Genomic DNA, 18,471 nt, shown 5'->3' with positions numbered 1-18,471 from the left:
TCCATGCCGCCTGTACAAAGGTCTAAGGAGAAAGCTCGCATTTTGGATTTCTCGCTTTTGATTATTCTCAACTTAGACATCCATACCGGGACAACATGGACAACAAATAATGGACTCCTCTTTAATGCATAAGCATGTGGCAACAATTATTATTCTCATATGAGATTGAGGATATATGTCCAAAACTGAAACTTCCACCATGATTCATGGCTTTAGTTAGCGGCCCAATATTCTTCTCTAACAATATGCATGCTCCAACCATTAAGGTAGTAGATCTCTCTTACTTCGAGACAAGACGGACATGCATAGCAACTCACATGATATTCAACAAAGAATAGTTGATGGCGTCCCCAGAAACATGGTTATCGCACAACAAGCAACTTAATAAGAGATAAAGTGCATAAGTACATATTCAATACCACAATAGTTTTTAAGCTATTTGTCCCATGAGCTATATATTGCAAAGGTGAATGATGGAATTTTAAAGGTAGCACTCAAGCAATTTACTTTGGAATGGCGGAGAAATACCATGTAGTAGGTAGATATGGTGGACACAAACGGCATAGTGGTTGGCTCAAGGATTTTGGATGCATGAGAAGTATTCCCTCTCGATACAAGGTTTAGGCTAGCAAGGTTATTTGAAACAAACACAAGGATGAACGGTGCAGCAAAACACACATAAAAGACATATTATAAACATTATAAGACTCTACACCATCTTCCTTGTTGTTCAAAACTCAATACTAGAAATTATCTAGACTTTAGAGAAACCAAATATGCAAACCAAATTAGCAAGCTCTAAGTGTTTCTTCATTAATGGGTGAAAAGTATATGATGCAAGAGCTTAAACATGAGCACAACAATTGCCAAGTATCAAATTATCCAAGACATTTTAGAATTACTACACGTAGCATTTTCCAATTCCAACCATATAACAATTTAACGAAGAAGAAACTTCGCCATGAATACTATGAGTAAAGCCTAAGGACATACTTGTCCATATGCTACAGCGGAGCGTGTCTCTCTCCCATACAGTGAATGCTAGGATCCATTTTATTCAAAGAAAACAAAAAAACAAAAACAAACAGACGCTCCAAGCAAAGTGCATAAGATGTGACGGAATAAAAATATAGTTTCGAGGGAGGAACCCGATAATGTTGTCGATGAAGAAGGGGATGCCTTGGGCATCCCCAAGCTTAGACGCTTGAGTCTTCTTAGAATATGCAGGGGTGAACCACGGGGCATCCCCAAGCTTAGAGCTTTCACTCTCCTTGATCATATTGTATCATACTCCTCTCTTGATCCTTAAAAACTTCCTCCACACCAAACTCGAAACAACTCATTAGAGGGTTAGTGCACAATAAAAATTAACATGTTCAGAGGTGACACAATCATTCTTAACACTTCTGGACATTGCATAAAGCTACTGGACATTAATGGATCAAAGAAATTCATCCAACATAGCAAAAGAGGCAATGCGAAATAAAAGGCAGAATCTGTCAAAACAGAATAGTCCGTAAAGATGGATTTTATTAAGGCACCAGACTTGCTCAAATGAAAATTCCCAAATTGAATGAAAGTTGCGTACATATCTGAGGATCACTCACGTAAATTGGCATAATTTTCTGAGTTACCTACAGAGAATTAGGCCCAGATTCGTGACAGCAAAGAAATCTGTTTCTGCGTGATAATCCAAATCTAGTATTCACTTTACTATCAAAGACTTTACTTGGCACAACAAAACACAAAACTAAGATAAGGAGAGGTTGCTACAGTAGTAAACAACTTCCAAGACACAAATATAAAACAAAGTACTGTAGCAAAATAACACATGGGTTATCTCCCAAGAAGTTCTTTCTTTTTAGCCATTAAGATGGGCTCAGCAGTTTTAATGATGCACTCGCAAGAAATAGTATTTGAAGCAAAAGAGAGCATCAAGTGGCAAATTCAAAACACATTTAAGTCTAACATGCTTCCTATGCATAGGAATCTTGTAAATAAACAAGTTCATGAAGAGCAAAGTAACAAGCATAGGAAGATAAAACAAGTGTAGCTTCAAAAATTTCAGCACATAGAGAGGCATTTTAGTAACATGAAAATTTCTACAACCATATTTTCCTCTCTCATAATAACTTTCAGTAGCATCATGAGCAAACTCAACAATATAACTATCACATAAAGCATTCTTATCATGAGTCTCATGCATAAAATAATTACTCTCCACATAAGCATAATCAATTTTATTAGTTGTAGTGGGAGCAAATTCAACAAAGTAGCTATCATTATTATTCTCATCAAGTGTAGGAGGCATAGTATAATCACAACAAAATTTACTCTCCATAGTAGGTGGCACCAAAAGACCACTATCATTATAATCATCATAAATAGGAGGCAAAGTATCATCAAAGAAAAGTTTCTCCTCAATGCTTTGGGGACTAAAAAGATCATGAAAACCAGCTTCCCCAAGCTTAGAACTTTCTATATCATTATCAACAATGGTGTTCAAAGCGTTCATACTAATATTGCTACCATCATGCAAATAAGGTTTCATAGGTTTTTAAATTTTCGCATCAAACAATCCATGTTTTAAATCAGGAAATAGAATAAGAAGCTCATTCTTGTCCATTATGCCAAACTAGTGTAAACAAGAAACAAAAAGATGCAATTGCAGGATCTAAAGGAAATAGCTTTGAGTACTTACAACGGCGAAAATAGCTTAGTAGCCGAGATCCGGAGTGTGAGTACCTTTTACCTTTCCTCCCCGGCAACGGCGCCAGAAAATAGCTTCATGTCTACGGGAGCTTCTATTCTTGTAGACAGGTGTTGGGCCTCCAAGAGCGAGAGGTTTGTAGAACAGCAGCAAGCTTTCCCTTAAGTGGATCACCCAAGGTTTATCGAACTCGGGGAGGAAGAGGTCAAAGATATCCCTCTCATGCAACCCCGCAACCACAAAGCAAGAAGTCTCTTGTGTCCCCAACACACCTAATAGGTGCACTAGTTCGGCGAAGAGATAGTGAAATACAGAGTGGTATGAATAAGTATGAGGCACAGAAAGTACACGACGTAAGCAAGTAGTAACGCAAGTAAACGAGAAACAAGTAAACAAGCAGCGATAGCGATATTTAGGAACAAGGTCTAGGGACTACACTTTCACTAGTGGACACTCTCAACTTTGATCACATAACGAGAATAGATAAATGCATACTCTACACTCTCTTGTTGGATGATGAACACATTGCGTAGGATTACACGAACCCTCAATGCCGGAGTTAACAAGCTCCACAATTCAATGTTCATATTTAAATAACCTTAGAGTGCATGAAAGATCAACACGACTAAACCAAGTACTAACACAGCATGCACACTGTCACCTTCACACTATGTAGGAGGAATAGATCACATCAATACCATAATAGCAATAGTTAACTTCATAATCTACAAGAGATCATAATCATAGCCTACACCAAGTACTAACACGGATGCACACACTCGTCACCATTACACCGTGCAGGAGGAATAAAACTACTTTAATAACATCACTAGAGTAGCACATGGATAAATTGTGATACAAAACACATTGCAATCATAAAGAGATATAAATAAGCACTTCACTATGCCATTCATAACGATGAATAAGTATTCTGTGAAATATAGCCTAAGAGACCCACACGGTGCACACACTCTCACCTTTACACACGTGGGACAAGGAGTCTCCGGAGATCACATAAGTAAAACCCACTTGACTAGCATAATGACATCTAGATTACAAGCATCATCATATGAATCTCAATCATGTAAGGCAGCTCATGAGATTATTGTATTGAAGCACATAGGAGAGAGATTAACCACATAGCTACCGGTACAGCCCCGAGCCTCGATGGAGAACTACTCCCTCCTCATGGGAGACAGCAGTGGTTGATGAAGATGGCGGTGAGTGTTGATGGAGAAGCCTTCCGGGGGCACTTCCCCGTCCCGGCGGCGTGCCGGAACAGAGACTCCTGTCCCCCAGATCTTGGCTTCGCGATGGCGGCGGCTCTGGAAGGTTTCTCGTACCGTGGCTTTTTCGTATCGAGGTTTTAGGTCGTGGACCTTTAAATAGGCGAAGAGGCGGAGTCGGAGGGGCGACGAGGCGGCGACACCATAGGGGCGCGGGCCACCCCAGGCCGCGCCACCCCGGCGTCCGGTGGGCCTCGTGCCCCCTCTCGGCGGTTCTCGTGTGTTCTGGATGCTTCCGGGCAAAATAGGAACCCGGGCGTTGATTTCGTCCAATTCCGAGAATTTCGTTACTAGGATTTCTGAAACCAAAAACAGCAGAAAACAGGAACTGGCACTTCGGCATCTTGTTAATAGGTTAGTTTCAGAAAATGCACGAATATGACATAAAGTGTGCATAAAACATGTAGATATCATCAATAATGTGGCATGGAACACAAGAAATTATCGATACATCGGAGACGTATCAAACAGCCATGCAGAGAATTCAAATACACCTGAGCGGAGCCGCAAGATCGTGGATAAAGAAGCTTCCCCCAGGTTCCATCGACAGCTGGGACAATTTTGAGGACGTGTTTGTCAAGAACTTCCGGTCAACCTGCAAAAAGCCCGCGACACTAGAGGAGTTGAGATCATGTCGACAAAAGCATGATGAATCAATGAGGAAGTACATTCAAATGTGGAACATCATCAAAAACTCGGCAGAAAATATATCTGATGAGAGAGCGATAGATGCGTTCGTAGCAGGAGTTCAACGAGGAGATTTTGTGAAGGACTTGGGAAGAACAAACACAAGGACAATATCAGCATTAATGGAAATAGCAAACAGATGGGCAGATGGCGAAGATGCAGTACATAATAAACGACACAGGTCACCAGAGGAGGACCGCAGTCGAAATTTTCAAAGTAGACGCCGATTTCCTCGACAATTTTCGAGTTACGATGCCCCTAGCCAAATATCGGCTGGGTTTCGGGGAAACAATGGAGGAAACAATAGAGATGGTTATCAGAGGAGTAATGCACAGCAAGGCGACAATAGAGATGACTCTCGGAATAACAGGCAAAATAGCGGGTCAAGGTTTCAAAGACCTTTTGTAACTTCCGAAGATATGATGAACGGGCCATGCCAGATGCATTTTTATCTCGATAGCAATGGGAAAAGGCAGTCAGGCATCCGCGAAGACCGTCGCAATTTTCAAGCAATGCTGCGGGTTGCAGGGATAGCCAATGCTCAAGTAACAAATAGAAACCCCCAGGGGCCCAGGAGTGTGATCCACTTGCCACCTCCTCCCGCGATCACGGATGAAAATCATGGACAACCCCGCCCACCATTGGTAGCGGCGCTGCACAATACTTGTAGCATCGCCGACCCATATGAGATAGCTAGCATCATGGACTAACATTGGTAACAATTTGGATGCCAGTGGTACCATCATCCTCATCCCTTTGTAGCACCGTAGGCCATTCTTCGTCCACGCCTGGCCGGAGGAAGAGGCGTTATAGAAGGGAGCGGCAGGTGACGGCGCACGGAGGGAAGTGGCCAGCGACGACGCACGGAACAGAAAAGGAAGCACGACTGATTATGTACAAGTTGTAGAGATTGCACGTGAATGAGTGATATCTCCATGGCAGTTTCCTTTTCGCTAGAGAGAGACGACGGTGTTCATGCGGTGATTGAAGAGAGAGAGAGATGGAGGGAGAGAGGGAGGGAGAGAGGGAGGGAGAGAGAGAGAGGAACATATAAGGTTAAACGTTGGATAGGGTTGCCAGCACAACACGACTAGTCGAACAACTACGCGTCTGAGGAAGTTTTTTGCATGGGATCCACCGGCTGAACAACAAGGTTTTCCGCTGCTCAGAGCTCGTTTGGTAACCATCATTTTATTCCATTTGGAAAATTGGAATGAAATGACATTGACGTTATTATTTTATTTGGAAAATACATAGAAATGAGAGGGTATTGAAAGCATTTAAGGTTAGGCATGTGATGAAAACCATATAATTTCTCGTTGACTTATGTAACCGATCATGTGGCAGCCAAAAAGATTTTTTTTTGAAATCACAGAATGAATTCTCTGATTCTAACCCCAAATGATGAGAGCTACCAAGATAAATGGTAGTAGCATTTTCAAATGAAGTTGATGTTCACTGAAAGTTGGTCTAAAATTCAAACCTTTTTCTGAATTTTTTCTGGCAAATCTCGCCTTTAAATCCATAAAAAATCAGCGAAGTTTGATCCGAAATACAAACATATTTATTGACGCTGGGTAGGGATTGTTTTTTAAATCAACTAGGACACATATATCTATTATGCAGAATACATGACCACACTATCTGGATTCAGAATATTGTTTCATGGATCACCAACGGTAGAAGCTATTTTCATAGTATTGACAAGTTAGCATTGAGGACAAGCATTCATGTGGTTAGAAGCTTTGCAAACAGCTTCAACAACTTCAAAAAATAGATGGATACCCACATCACAGATAGATAGATCATAAACGCAATGTTGTCTTGCTTACCTGCCCGCGCACACACACCAAGAAGGAAACAGTGCTACTATTTGGCAAATACATAGAATGAAATGATATTTAATGATAAACAAAAAGTTTAGGAAAGTTTTTGATGACCAAGCCAACAACCAAGCAAGACGATTACAGAGAATTAAGAGTTTATTGATACCGAGAATCCAAGATCCACAGCTAGTCGATTACAATAGCTTCCAAGCATTCAGGATTGTCCAGATTAGCAAGAAGCCAGAAAATTACAATAACGCCAGAACTTTCTTGACTATCAAATCAGCAACACGATTACGAGGAACATTCAGAATTCTAAGTTTCTAACGATAGTAACATTCATAGCTCTTCAGTTACGGTAGAGCCTGACATTCTTGATCATCCACAGCTCTTCAATTAGGAGTTAACTTCCACCAGCGAAATTACCCACGATGAACGAAATCTACATCCGTACCGACCGCAGCGGCATAACGTCGAACACCAACCTCGCCGCCGGCGCGAGCCTGAGCTGGGTGAGCGGGTCGTCTGCTCCGCACGACATGCCACTCGACGCCGCCGCGCCCGCTTTGGCCCTAGCATCCCCGGGCGCCAGAGGGAACAGCTGCAGGCACTCCACAGACGCGGCCGAAGATGTCTCGGCATCAGACATGTCCTCGTCCTCGGGCGCGTGATGAGGCAGCGGCGGGTTTCTTCTGTCCATCCTGACATCGCCCTTCTCCAGAGGAAACAGCGGGAGGCAGCCCGGCGTCAACTCGGGGCCTGCAGCGTGGCGGGAGGCGGAAGGAGCCCAGTACTGGCGCGGAGGCCCCTGGTCGGCCGCGGAGGCGGAGGCGTGGCCGTGGTGCTTGCGGAGGACGGAGTTCCAGCGGTTCTTGATGGCGTTGTCGGTGCGGCCGGAGAGGAACTCGGCGATGGTGGACCAGCGGTTGCCGTAGGCGGCCTGGTACTTGACGATGAGCTTGTCCTCCTCGGGGGTGAAGGGCTTGACGACGTCCACCCGGGGGTCGAGGTGCTGGCACCAGCGGAGGCGGCACGACTTGGCGTTCCGCCCGGGCAGCGCCACGCAGATGGTGTCCCAGTTGTGCGCGCCGTGCAGGCGCACCTGCTCCTTCAGCACGCCGTCCTCGTCCGAGCTCCACATCGCCTTCCTGGTCACCTGCGGCGCGGCGGCGGCCGCCGCGGCGACGGCGGCGTAGTCGGAGCCAGACGTGCCCGCTAACGACGACGACGACGGCATCATCGATCGATTGATCGACCCTGCTGCGCCTCCGGTGTTCCGATCGGTCGCTTCTCGCGGGGCGGAGTTTGGTGCTTGTGCGATCGCGTTGATGCTGTGCGGGTGGTGGTGGACGCCGGCGGTGCGTGCTGGCTTATATAGACGGACGGTGGTTAAACCGAGTGGAGGTCGGAGCCGAGCAGGACTCGAAGTCGAAGCACGCTGCACGCGGCTTCTGTTGCAAGGAAAGGCGGTTCGGGCGAGGCCGAGCAGGACCTCTTCAGTGCCGCAAATGTATTTCAGTTATTGTTCGATGAGTATAAAATACGAGTACATCGTTAGTTACTGAACTCAAGCCCTCTTGCACGCCTCCGTCACTGTACTTGGCCGTACACCAAATACAATCCCTGAATATACGTCGTTTCATCATACACGGTCACTGGCAACGGTGAGTTACAAGTATATTGCTCACGTGGCACTTCACATACCCTACAACCAGTGTATGTTTGCCCAATAGTTGTTGGAGTGGCGCCTCTTTTTTACATACCCCCCTCCGGCTTTGCTTCCCTCCGCATCTGCCCTCCTAGATTGCAGGTTAAAATCTGGCCTCGCCACGACACAAAATCCCCCAGTTTCGTCATGTATGTAATAGCAGCAGTAGTTGTTGTTGGTACTATCACTTTGTGTGCAGATGTATCTATCTCAAATATCTTGCAATAAGAATATGAAGTCTGGTCATTCTCTTGCACAATCTGCATGTCTATCTAATGTATTTTAATTTTTACTTGAGAATTTGGAAAAAAAGAAGATGAGACATTTGCATGTCATAGGTGTTCATAGTATGCCATTTGAACAATCTTCTTATATAGTCTTATTCAATATTCTACTGAATAAGATTATGTTGCAAGCCAAAAAGAAAATTTGCAAGAAGCTTACATATTTGACTGATGCAGAGATAGCAGTATCAAGCAGAGGCAATGCATTATCAGATGCCACTGATGTTAACTCTGAAGAAGAATATCATGTTTAGGACTTTCCAAGAAGTAGATTTGCAAGAATTGATTTTCTCTTTTTGAGAGGCTCGCGATTAAAACACACTAAAATAATGATAGATCCGACCAACTTCTTTGCTCTTTTTGACATCGAAAAGGGGGTATGATGACAAATTGGTTAAGGTTGGTTCACAATTTTCACTCTTAAATTCATCAACTTTTTTTTAGCAATTTTAGAGAAATAAATGGTAGTAGCATTTTGAATTGAAGTTGATGTTTGTTGAAATTGGTCTGAAATTCAAACCTTCATCTGAAATTTAGTTTCTAAAATGTCACCTTTAAATCCATAAAAAAGTCAGCAATAAGAATATGAAGTTTGATCCAAAATACCAACAAATTTATTGAAGTGCAAGAAACATTTTTTTGCTTATCATCAACATACATTAGGTAGGGATTGTTTTTCAAATCATCCATGGCATAATATATCTGTTATGCAAAAGACATGACCAACAAGATCCGGATTCAGAATATTGTTCCATGGATCGCCAATGGTAGAAGTGACATAGGCATCCCCAATGGGCCTGCCGAAGATGGTACCCGGGGTTTACTGAAGACCCACGACCCGAAGTTTATGAAGCCCGGAAGCCCAGTTAAGAGATAGTTTGGAAAGATAGAGTTGTATTGGGAATAATAACTTGTAACTATTACGGGACGAACTCAAAGAGTCTCCCGGTATTGGGAACTTGTACATCACGAAACCCTCGGCTCCGCCTCCTCTATAAGGGGGAGTCGAGGGAGAAAGAAAGGATCGATTTCATTGTCCACACAACCCTAGTTTTCTAACAGTCGAGTACTTTTCCGGCTGAACCCTCGAGATTTACTTGCCCTCTACTTCCCTGAAAACCCTAGTCTACAATCTGTAGGCATTGACGAGTCGATACCTTGTCAATTGGTGTCGTCTGTGGGAACTAGAGGCGACAAGGAGCTGATCTCGATGGCACGCTCAACATCGTCGACATCTTCGGTGACAAGCAATGCGATGGATAGACGTAAACAAATCGAAACTGGTCTAGTCGATTTTGTTCCTCACCCGCCCTCCCGTGTGGATGCATATGCGTATCTGGAGGAGCCTATGGAGATGATGATCGGGAGGTTCCACTTCCGCGTCGGAAAAGAGGGATCACATCGTCTCGAGATTCCGGTTTCGTCGGGATTGTCGGTGGCCAACTCCGATTTCTCGGAATCATCGTCATCCTTCGAGCTGGGCGCCGAAGAGATATCGCCACCATGCTTCGACAGCATGCCCGTCGGGTCGTCCGCAGACTCCAATATAAGCAGCGACTCAGACAGCGCTGACAGCTTCGACTTCATCGACAAGTCTACTTCTGTCCGGGGGTCTTCGCCGATCTATGCGACGGTGTCACCAACCCCGACGAAAGTCAAACTCCAAAATATCATCAAGTCTATGTAATCGGAGAAACAAGTCGCCCAGAGGAGGAGACATCAGAGGCTTTCGATGATGTGGGAAATCCATACATCGATCCCGCCGATCTTATGTGAGGTTTAGGCACCAAGTATGTCGGACCTGCAACGCGGCAGATGGTGCAACTTCCGCAAGCGGCTTGGGACAGAGCTGCCAAAGCCATGGATGGCACATAGCCGATGACTACGACTGCCACAGCTGAAGAGTTGCAAGTGTACCAATATAAACTCGCCCGTGCTGGACGAGAACTCGAAAAACAGAAAGCCGAGCTTGATAGGAGGAGAGCCGAAGCTTCCGCGTCAAGCCGAAGAAGGGCAGAGCTCAGCCGGCATTCAGGAACTTCGGAATCTAATCACAGAGCAGCCCGTAATAGGGGAAGATCTAGGCTGCAGAACATACCCGAAGGCGAGAGGGAAATTTTGATCCAAAATCTCGACATGTCCTTTATGTCAATAGATACAAGGGGAAACATTATTCCCAAAATACCGGAAGCTAGGTACATGGCGACTCAGGCCTTTATACTGGCAAATAGACCACCTCCCGGAGATCCGAGAGAAGCATTGTACAACATGACTATAGCAGGAGTTGGAGTCATGGGAACATCGTTCGCAAGTACAAGTACACCTCCCAAAGGTGCCCCAAGGCAAAATAGTCCACGAACCACAGTGGTAGTACAGGACCCGCCAAGAACAAGCGCGGCAAGAGACACATCGACACAGGCGCGGGTCGACAGGGCGCGACAGGAAAGGAGAGAACGTCGGCATTCACCAGAGGACGACGAGGAGGAGATGGTGGGCTCCCTTGCTTCACCCGAAGAGTTCACAAAACACGGGTCCCATCTGGTTTCAAGTTACCCGACAACCACAAGAATTTGATGGCCTGCAAGATCCCGAGGATTGGCTAGTCGACTATCTGGAGACAGTAAAATTGATGGGGGAACCAAAGCAACTGCCATGCAAAGCATCCAAGTGCACCTGAGTGGAGCAGCGCGATCATGGATAAAAAAGTTACCACCTGGATCTATCGACAGTTGGGAAACTTTTGAGGACATGTTCGTGAAAAATTTCTTATCTACATGCAAGAAACCTGCGTCAATAGAGCAGCTACGGGCTTGCAGATAGAAATATGATGAGTCGATGAGGACATACATCCAGAGGTGGAACATTATCAAAAATTCGGCAGAGAGCATATCTGACGAAAGAGCGATAGACGCGTTTGTTGCTGGGATCCGAAGGAAGGATTTAGTCGAGGACTTGGGAAGGACTAATCCGAAAACAATAGCAGCACTCATGGAAATAGTGAATCGTTGGGAAGATGGAGAGGATGTTGTTCATAACAAACGGCATAGGTCGCCTGAGGATGATCGTAACCGAAACATTCAAAATAGACGACACTTTTCTCGCCAATTCTCAGACTATGACGGTCCCTACCAAATATCGGCTGGCTTCCGAGGAAATAGTGGAGGTAATAATTGGGATGATTATCAAAAAAGTGGTGAACAACGTAGTGATTACAGGGACAATCCCCGTCCCAGCAGGAAAATAATGGACCGAGGTTCCAAAGGCCGTATGTGTCACCCGAAGATCTCTTGAACGGACCATGCCAAATGCATTTCTTTCTCGACAACAACGGAAAGAGGCAGTCGGGACATTTGCAGAAGGATTGCCGAACTTTTCAGGCACTGCATAGGTACGCAGGGCATGCCAACACACAGGCACCAAACAGGAACCCTGAAGGACCACAGAGTGAGGTCCATCTTCCACCCCCTCCCGCAATCACGGACGAAAATGTCCAGTTGCAACAGGCGGCAGCTCCAATTAATGGTCCTTATATCGACACCAATGGTGCGGTTGCGATGATCCAGAAGGGCAGGCCATCTAATAGAGCTTAGAAAGTAATTTTGCGGCAAGTCTTTATGGCAGAGAAGATGCCTCCACCAATAATCGAATACCTGAATTGGTCGGGACATGACATTGGCTTCACCATAGCGGACCACCCGCAGCAAGTCCCTCGACCAGGGCAATCAGCTCTGATCTTACCAGCGGTGATCGCAGGATTCGACGTTTCACGGGTGTTCATAGATGGAGGCAGCAGTTTAAACCTCATGTATGCAGATACATTGAGGAATATGAATATATCCTTGGCGAACTTAACACCAATCAACACGCATTTCCATGGGATCACACCAGACAAGCCAAGTTACCCATTGGTAAAGATCAATCTCGACGTTCAGTTTGGAACCCGAGAGAATTACAGAAGAGAGAAGCTGGAGTTCGAAGTCGTGGATTTCCCGTCACAGTACCATGCTTTATTGGGATGACCCGCGTATGCTAGGTTTATGGCGGTACCACATTACACATACTTGTTGTGGAGACTTCCTGGACCCAACGGCCCAATCACAGTAAAAGGCAGTTTCGCGCTAGCAGATAAGTGCGACAAGGATTCCCATCGGCTGTTAGAAACTTTCGGGATGCAAGCAGAGTATATGGCGTCAAGGCCAACAACTGATTACGACGTGGTACCAGATGGAGGGAGGCCGCTAAAAGAGCCAACCTTTGGTACCACCAAAAACTCAAAGGAAGTGCAGATGGAAATGCGGATGACAAAAATATAAAGTTGTTCCAAAGTAACACCAAGTTGACCCTAGAGTCAAGTATAAATGCTCGACTGTAGCCTCGGGGGCTACTCCCATCGGGAGCGCTGGTCGTGCACCCGATAAAGATGGAAGTATTAGAAAAAGTTGACAATACAGCGACAAAGATAATAAAAAGGTGAGCCTACAACCAAGTACAAGCACTTGGCTGTAGCCTCGGGGGCTACTCCCATCGGGAATGTTGTTCGCGTACCCGATGAAATTGAAGAAGTCATGGTGAGCATATTTCGAGTTACGATATAACTCTTCATATACTCCCATCGGGAAGACAAGGTAAAAATATATAAGTCAACATATGACTCGAATAAATGTGCTATTCCAACAGACGAAAAAGGCACTCGACAATATATTCTCAGAGCGCCTCAGTCGCGACTTAAATCTCTGAATGCCGCAATACTCTGTGAAGGTAAGACCCCAGGATCCGTCCTGCGTGGCGTGGCATCGCATCCGAATGCGCTCTGCTACTTTTTTCCGTATCAACAGATGTGAAGACAAATCCTAATGGATGCGTTAGGTTCCCGATAAAACATGACTGGAATTTGGCATACGGTAAGACCTTAAGCGGCACATGTAGAATTACGCTAGTATACCGAGATCATGTCCAGGGACTTAATCTTGAGGTAGGTATTTGCGGGATTGCCACGAGAGCAGTTAACTGGTACCCGATCCATCAGATGAACCAGCCCCAATTACCGTTATCCCTGTACAACATATGATTGTTTTATGAAAGTAATTTAGTAACTCGAGGAAATCAGGTGCTAATTGTAATGATGGAGATTTTCCCTGATTCTTCGATTCAAGCAAAATCTCGGGGGCTACTGACATAGACATCCCCAATGGGCCTACCGAAGATGGTACCCGGGGTTTATGCGAAGGCCCACGACCCAAAGTTTATGAAGCCCGGAAGCCCAGTTAAGAGATAGTTTGGAAAGATAGAGTTGTATTAGGAATAATAACTTGTAATCTTTTACGGGACGAACTCAAAGAGTCTCCCGGTATTGGTAACTTGTACATCACGAAACCCTCGGCTTCGCCTCCTATATAAGGGGGAGTCGATAGGATCGATTTCATTGTCAACACAACCCTAGTTTTCTAACAGTCGAGTTCTTTTCCGGCTGAACCCTCGAGATCTACTTGCCCTCTACTTCCCTGAAAACCCTAGTCTACAATCTGTAGGCATTGACGAGTCGATACCTTGTCAAGAAGCAACTTCATACTATCAACAAGTTAACATTAAGGATCAGGATTCCTAGGGTTTGTAAACAGCTTCAGTAGCTAGAAAAAATAGATAGATAGCCACATCATAGATAGATAGATATATCAAAAACGCAACATTATTTTGCTTACATGCACACATACATACACCCACTTGTTCATCAACACAACATAAACAGTGCTCATTTCTTGACAGCAACCGACCTATATACCAAGATAAGAAGTGCAACAACAATCTTCAAAAAAGACCTCTTCTTCCATCAGAGTAACTGCTTTGCTCTTCATCACATCATTTGGGTTTGGAATGATTGATACGAGTTATTCGACCTTTAGCTACAACTCCATCTTCTTGTCCTCTGTCCGGCCCTAGTGCCTCTATTGCAACACCTCCACTAAGATACTCGTTGTCCAACAGATATCTTTTGTGGTTCATTTTTTGCAATATATCTTTTGTGCATGTATTTTTGTTATAGGAAGATCATATCGTGTTTCCTCTACTCTTACGTTTTCATGTTAACTCCAGTTGTTAGAAATATGTAAGAATTTACAGATTCGATACACTTATGTTGGTAAATTCATATGTTTCTCAAGCACAAGTATTCTTCATTGTGACAGTTTCTTTTGTTATGGAAGATCATATAGTGTTTGTTCTAATCTTATTTTTCCATGTTAACTCTAATTGTTAGAGTTTTGGAAGAATTTACACATTTGATACACTCATTTTGGTAAATTCATATGTTTCTCAAGCATAAGTATATATCCATCATTATGATGGTTTCTCAAGAAAATATAAGATATATGTGATCATTACTTCATACTAAAATTATTTTATAAACTTTGTTTCGTATAATATTTATTTTTTATAATTTTGAATACCCATAATGAATATTCTGAGCCCGCCCCTGCTGGGAGGAGGCGGCATCCGCGGTGCTCGGAGGCGAACGACGTGGAGAAGGAGAGGCGTGCGGGGCCGGAGGGGAGAGGTGCTCGGCGGCGTCTGGTCGCTCGCGGCCACGGGAGCGCGAGGAAGGGAAACACACGGTGCGTGCGGGAGCCGGTCGGGTTGGGGACAAGGTGGAGCGAGGAGAGAGGCTGGGAGGTGGGAGGACCCGATGGTGGAAAGACCTGGCGGCGGGGTGTTCTTTGCAATACTGTCAGGGAGCTGCCGGTGGGGTTAGGGTTTGGTCATGTGGGCTGAGGAGAGGTGGCCGGTTGAGCTAGGAGATGGGCCGCTGGCCGGTTGGGAGGATTCTCCCTCTTTTATTTTTATTTAAAGCAACTTTTCTTTAATTATTTTTCTGTTTGTTTTGAAACCATTTTCAAATAGTTTTTAGCAAAGAAAATTGAGCAGAGAAGAGGAGTTTAATTTGAAATAAAGAGAGATAAGATTTTGACAACAAAATAGTGTTTTAGTAAAATAATTTTATGGTTGAAAATATGCATGATGCCATGATTATGCACAAACAAAAATAACAAACAAAAATCTAATAGGGGTATTCTCCAGGATCGCTACAATAGACTTCAGTAAACACCACCTAACCACTAACTCATTCTGAAAAAAAAGGTTTTCAAAGAATAGATGACCTATTGCATGCTTGTCACACTTGAAGAACACCCAACCATCATGTGCCGGCGTGTGCGAAGTTAGGCATTTGACCACCACACCGCAGTCTTCCCAAGCGATTAGGGGGGTGAACGGGTCGCAGCAGGGTCGCGCAGCGAGACGAGCTTTTAGTTGACATGGCACCTGTTGGAGATATGCCCAAGAGGCAATAATAAAGTGGTTATTATATATCTTTGTGTTTATGATAAATGTTTATATATCATGCTATAATTGTATTAACCGAAACATTGATACATGTGTGTTATGTAAACAACAAGGAGTCCCCAGTAAGCCTCTTGTATAACTAGCTTGTTGATTAATAGATGATCATAGTTTCATGATCATGAACATTGGATGTTATTAATAACAAGGTTATGTCATTATGTGAATGATGTAATGGACACACCCAATTAAGCGTAGCATAAGATCACGTCATTAAGTTCATTTGCTATAAGCTTTCGATACATAGTTACCTAGTCCTTTCGACCATGAGATCATGTAAATCACTTATGCCGGAAGGGTACTTTGATTACATCAAACGCCACTGCGTAAATGGGTGGTTATAAAGGTGGGATTAGGTATCCGGAAAGTATGAGTTGAGGCATATGGATCAACAGTGGGATTTGTCCATCCCGATGACGGATAGATATACTCTGGGCCCTCTTGGTGGAATTTCATCTAATTAGCTTACAAGAATATGAATGGTTCATAAGAGACCACATACTATGGTACGAGTAAAGAGTACTTGTCAGGAGACGAGGTTGAACAAGGTATAGAGATACCGATGATCAAACCTCGGACAAGTAAAATATCGCGTGACAAAGGGAATCGGCATCGTATGTAAATGGTTCATTCGATCACTAAGTCATCGTTGAATGTGTAGGAGCCATTATGGATCTCCAGATCCCGCTATTGGTTATTGGTCGGAGAGAAGTCTCAACCATGTCTGCATAGTTCGCGAACCGTAGGGTGACACACTTAAGGTTTGATGTCGTTTAAGTAGATATAGAATATGGAATGGAGTTCGAAGTTTTGTTCGGAGTCTCGGATGGGATCCAGGACATCATGAGGAGTTCCAGAATGGTCCGGAGAAGATTCATATATAGGAAGTCATTTTACAAGTTTGAAAATGATCCGGTGCATTTATGGAAGGTTCTAGAAAAGTCCGGAAGAAATCACTATGGAAGGCGGAGTCCCGGAGGGACTCCACTAGCATGGCCGGCCAACCCTAAGGGGAGGAGTCCCAGGTGGATGATACGTCTCCAACGTATCTATAATTTCTGATGTTCCATGCTAGTTATATGACAATACCTACATGTTTTGCTCACACTTTATAATGTTTTTATGCATTTTCTGACACTAACCTATTAACAAGATGCCGAGATGCCAGTTCCTGTTTTCTGCTGTTTTTGGTTCCAGAAAAGCTGTTCGGGCAATATTCTCGGAATTCGACGAAACAAAAGCCAAACCTCCTATTTTACCGAGACGGACCCAGAACACCGAAGGTGGGACGGAGAGGGGCCAGGGGCCCCACACCACCTGGCGACGCGCGCCCAGCTATGGGGTGGGCCCCTCGAGACCCCTCCGCCGCCGCCCTTTCGCCTATATATTCCCCGCGACGCCAAAACCCTAAAAGAAAAATCATATTCCAGAAAGACTCCAGGGGTGTCGCCGCCATCGTGAAACTCCGTTTCGGGGGACAGAATCTCTGTTCCGGGACGCCGCCGGGACGGGGAAGTGCCCCCGGAAGCCTTCTCCATCGATGCCACCGCCTCCATCATGCTACGTGAGTAGTTCCCCCATGGACTACGGGTTCTAACAGTAGCTAGTTGGTACTCTCTCTCCCATGTACTTCAATACAATGATCTCATGAGTTGCCTTACATGATTGAGATCCATATGATGTAATCGGTGTTGTGTTTGTTGGGATCCGATGAATTGTTACATTATGATCAGTCTATCTATAAAGTTTGTGAATTTATTGTTGCTACAATCTTGTTGTGTTTAATGCTTGTCACTAGTGCACGAGTGGCATGATCCTAGATTTGAGATCTATAATTATTGCTTAGATTGTATCTACAAGTTGTTTGCACATGTCTATGTCCGGAACCCGAGGCCCCAGAGTGACAACAGAGCTGGGATAACTGGAGGGGATGGCTTAGATATGAGGATCACATGTTTTCACCAAGTGTTAATGCTTTTCTCCGGTGCTCTATTAAAAGGATTACCTTAATTACCAGTAGATTCCCTTGAGGCCCGGCTGCCACCGGCTGGTAGGACAAAAGATGTTATGCAAGTTTCTCATTGCGAGCACGTATGACTATATATGGAAAACATGCCTACATGATTAATAGACTTGATGTTCTGTCTTAATGCTATTTCAATCCTATCAATTGCCCAACTGTAATTTGTTCACCCAACACTTGTCACTTGTTATTGGAGAGTTACCAGTAGTGAAGATAGCTGGGAACCCCGGTCCATCTCTCATCATCAAATATTCACTCGGTCCTATATGTCATTGGAAGTAGTATCAACTATTTTCTCGTGCCATTGCCTCTGTGTTACTGCTACTGCTGCTGTGTTACTGTTACTATTGCTCTCATATTACTGATGCTTTCACATCACCCCTGTTACTAGTGCTTTTCCAGGTGCAGCTGAATTGACAACTCAGTTGTTAAGGCTTATAAGTATTCTTCATCTCCCCTTGTGTCGAATCAATAAATTCGGGTTTTACTTCCCTCGAAGACTGTTGCGATCCCCTATACTTGTGGGTTATCAGTGGACTCCACCTAAAGGTGGCC

At 44.4% G+C, this 18,471-nt stretch overlaps 1 protein-coding gene across 1 annotated transcript; it reads right to left on the bottom strand.

Annotated features, from left to right (window-relative positions):
• Positions 1-6,951: 6,951 nt before the first annotated feature.
• On the bottom strand, positions 6,952-7,650 carry LOC124700152 (transcription factor MYB77-like). The gene has a single exon (XM_047232321.1). It carries the CDS (start codon positions 7,648-7,650, stop codon positions 6,952-6,954), a length of 699 nt encoding a protein of 232 aa, XP_047088277.1.
• Positions 7,651-18,471: the final 10,821 nt, after the last annotated feature.

The sequence above is a fragment of the Lolium rigidum genome, chromosome 3 (genome assembly GCF_022539505.1).
Source record: "Lolium rigidum isolate FL_2022 chromosome 3, APGP_CSIRO_Lrig_0.1, whole genome shotgun sequence".
Taxonomy (NCBI): Eukaryota; Viridiplantae; Streptophyta; class Magnoliopsida; order Poales; family Poaceae; genus Lolium; species Lolium rigidum.
This window is presented reverse-complemented; position numbering and strand designations above follow the sequence as displayed.

Excerpts from the sequence above, each read along its gene's own strand:
- LOC124700152 (XM_047232321.1), bottom strand. The coding sequence starts at position 7,650 with ATGTGGAGCTCGGACGAGGACGGCGTGCTGAAGGAGCAGGTGCGCCTG.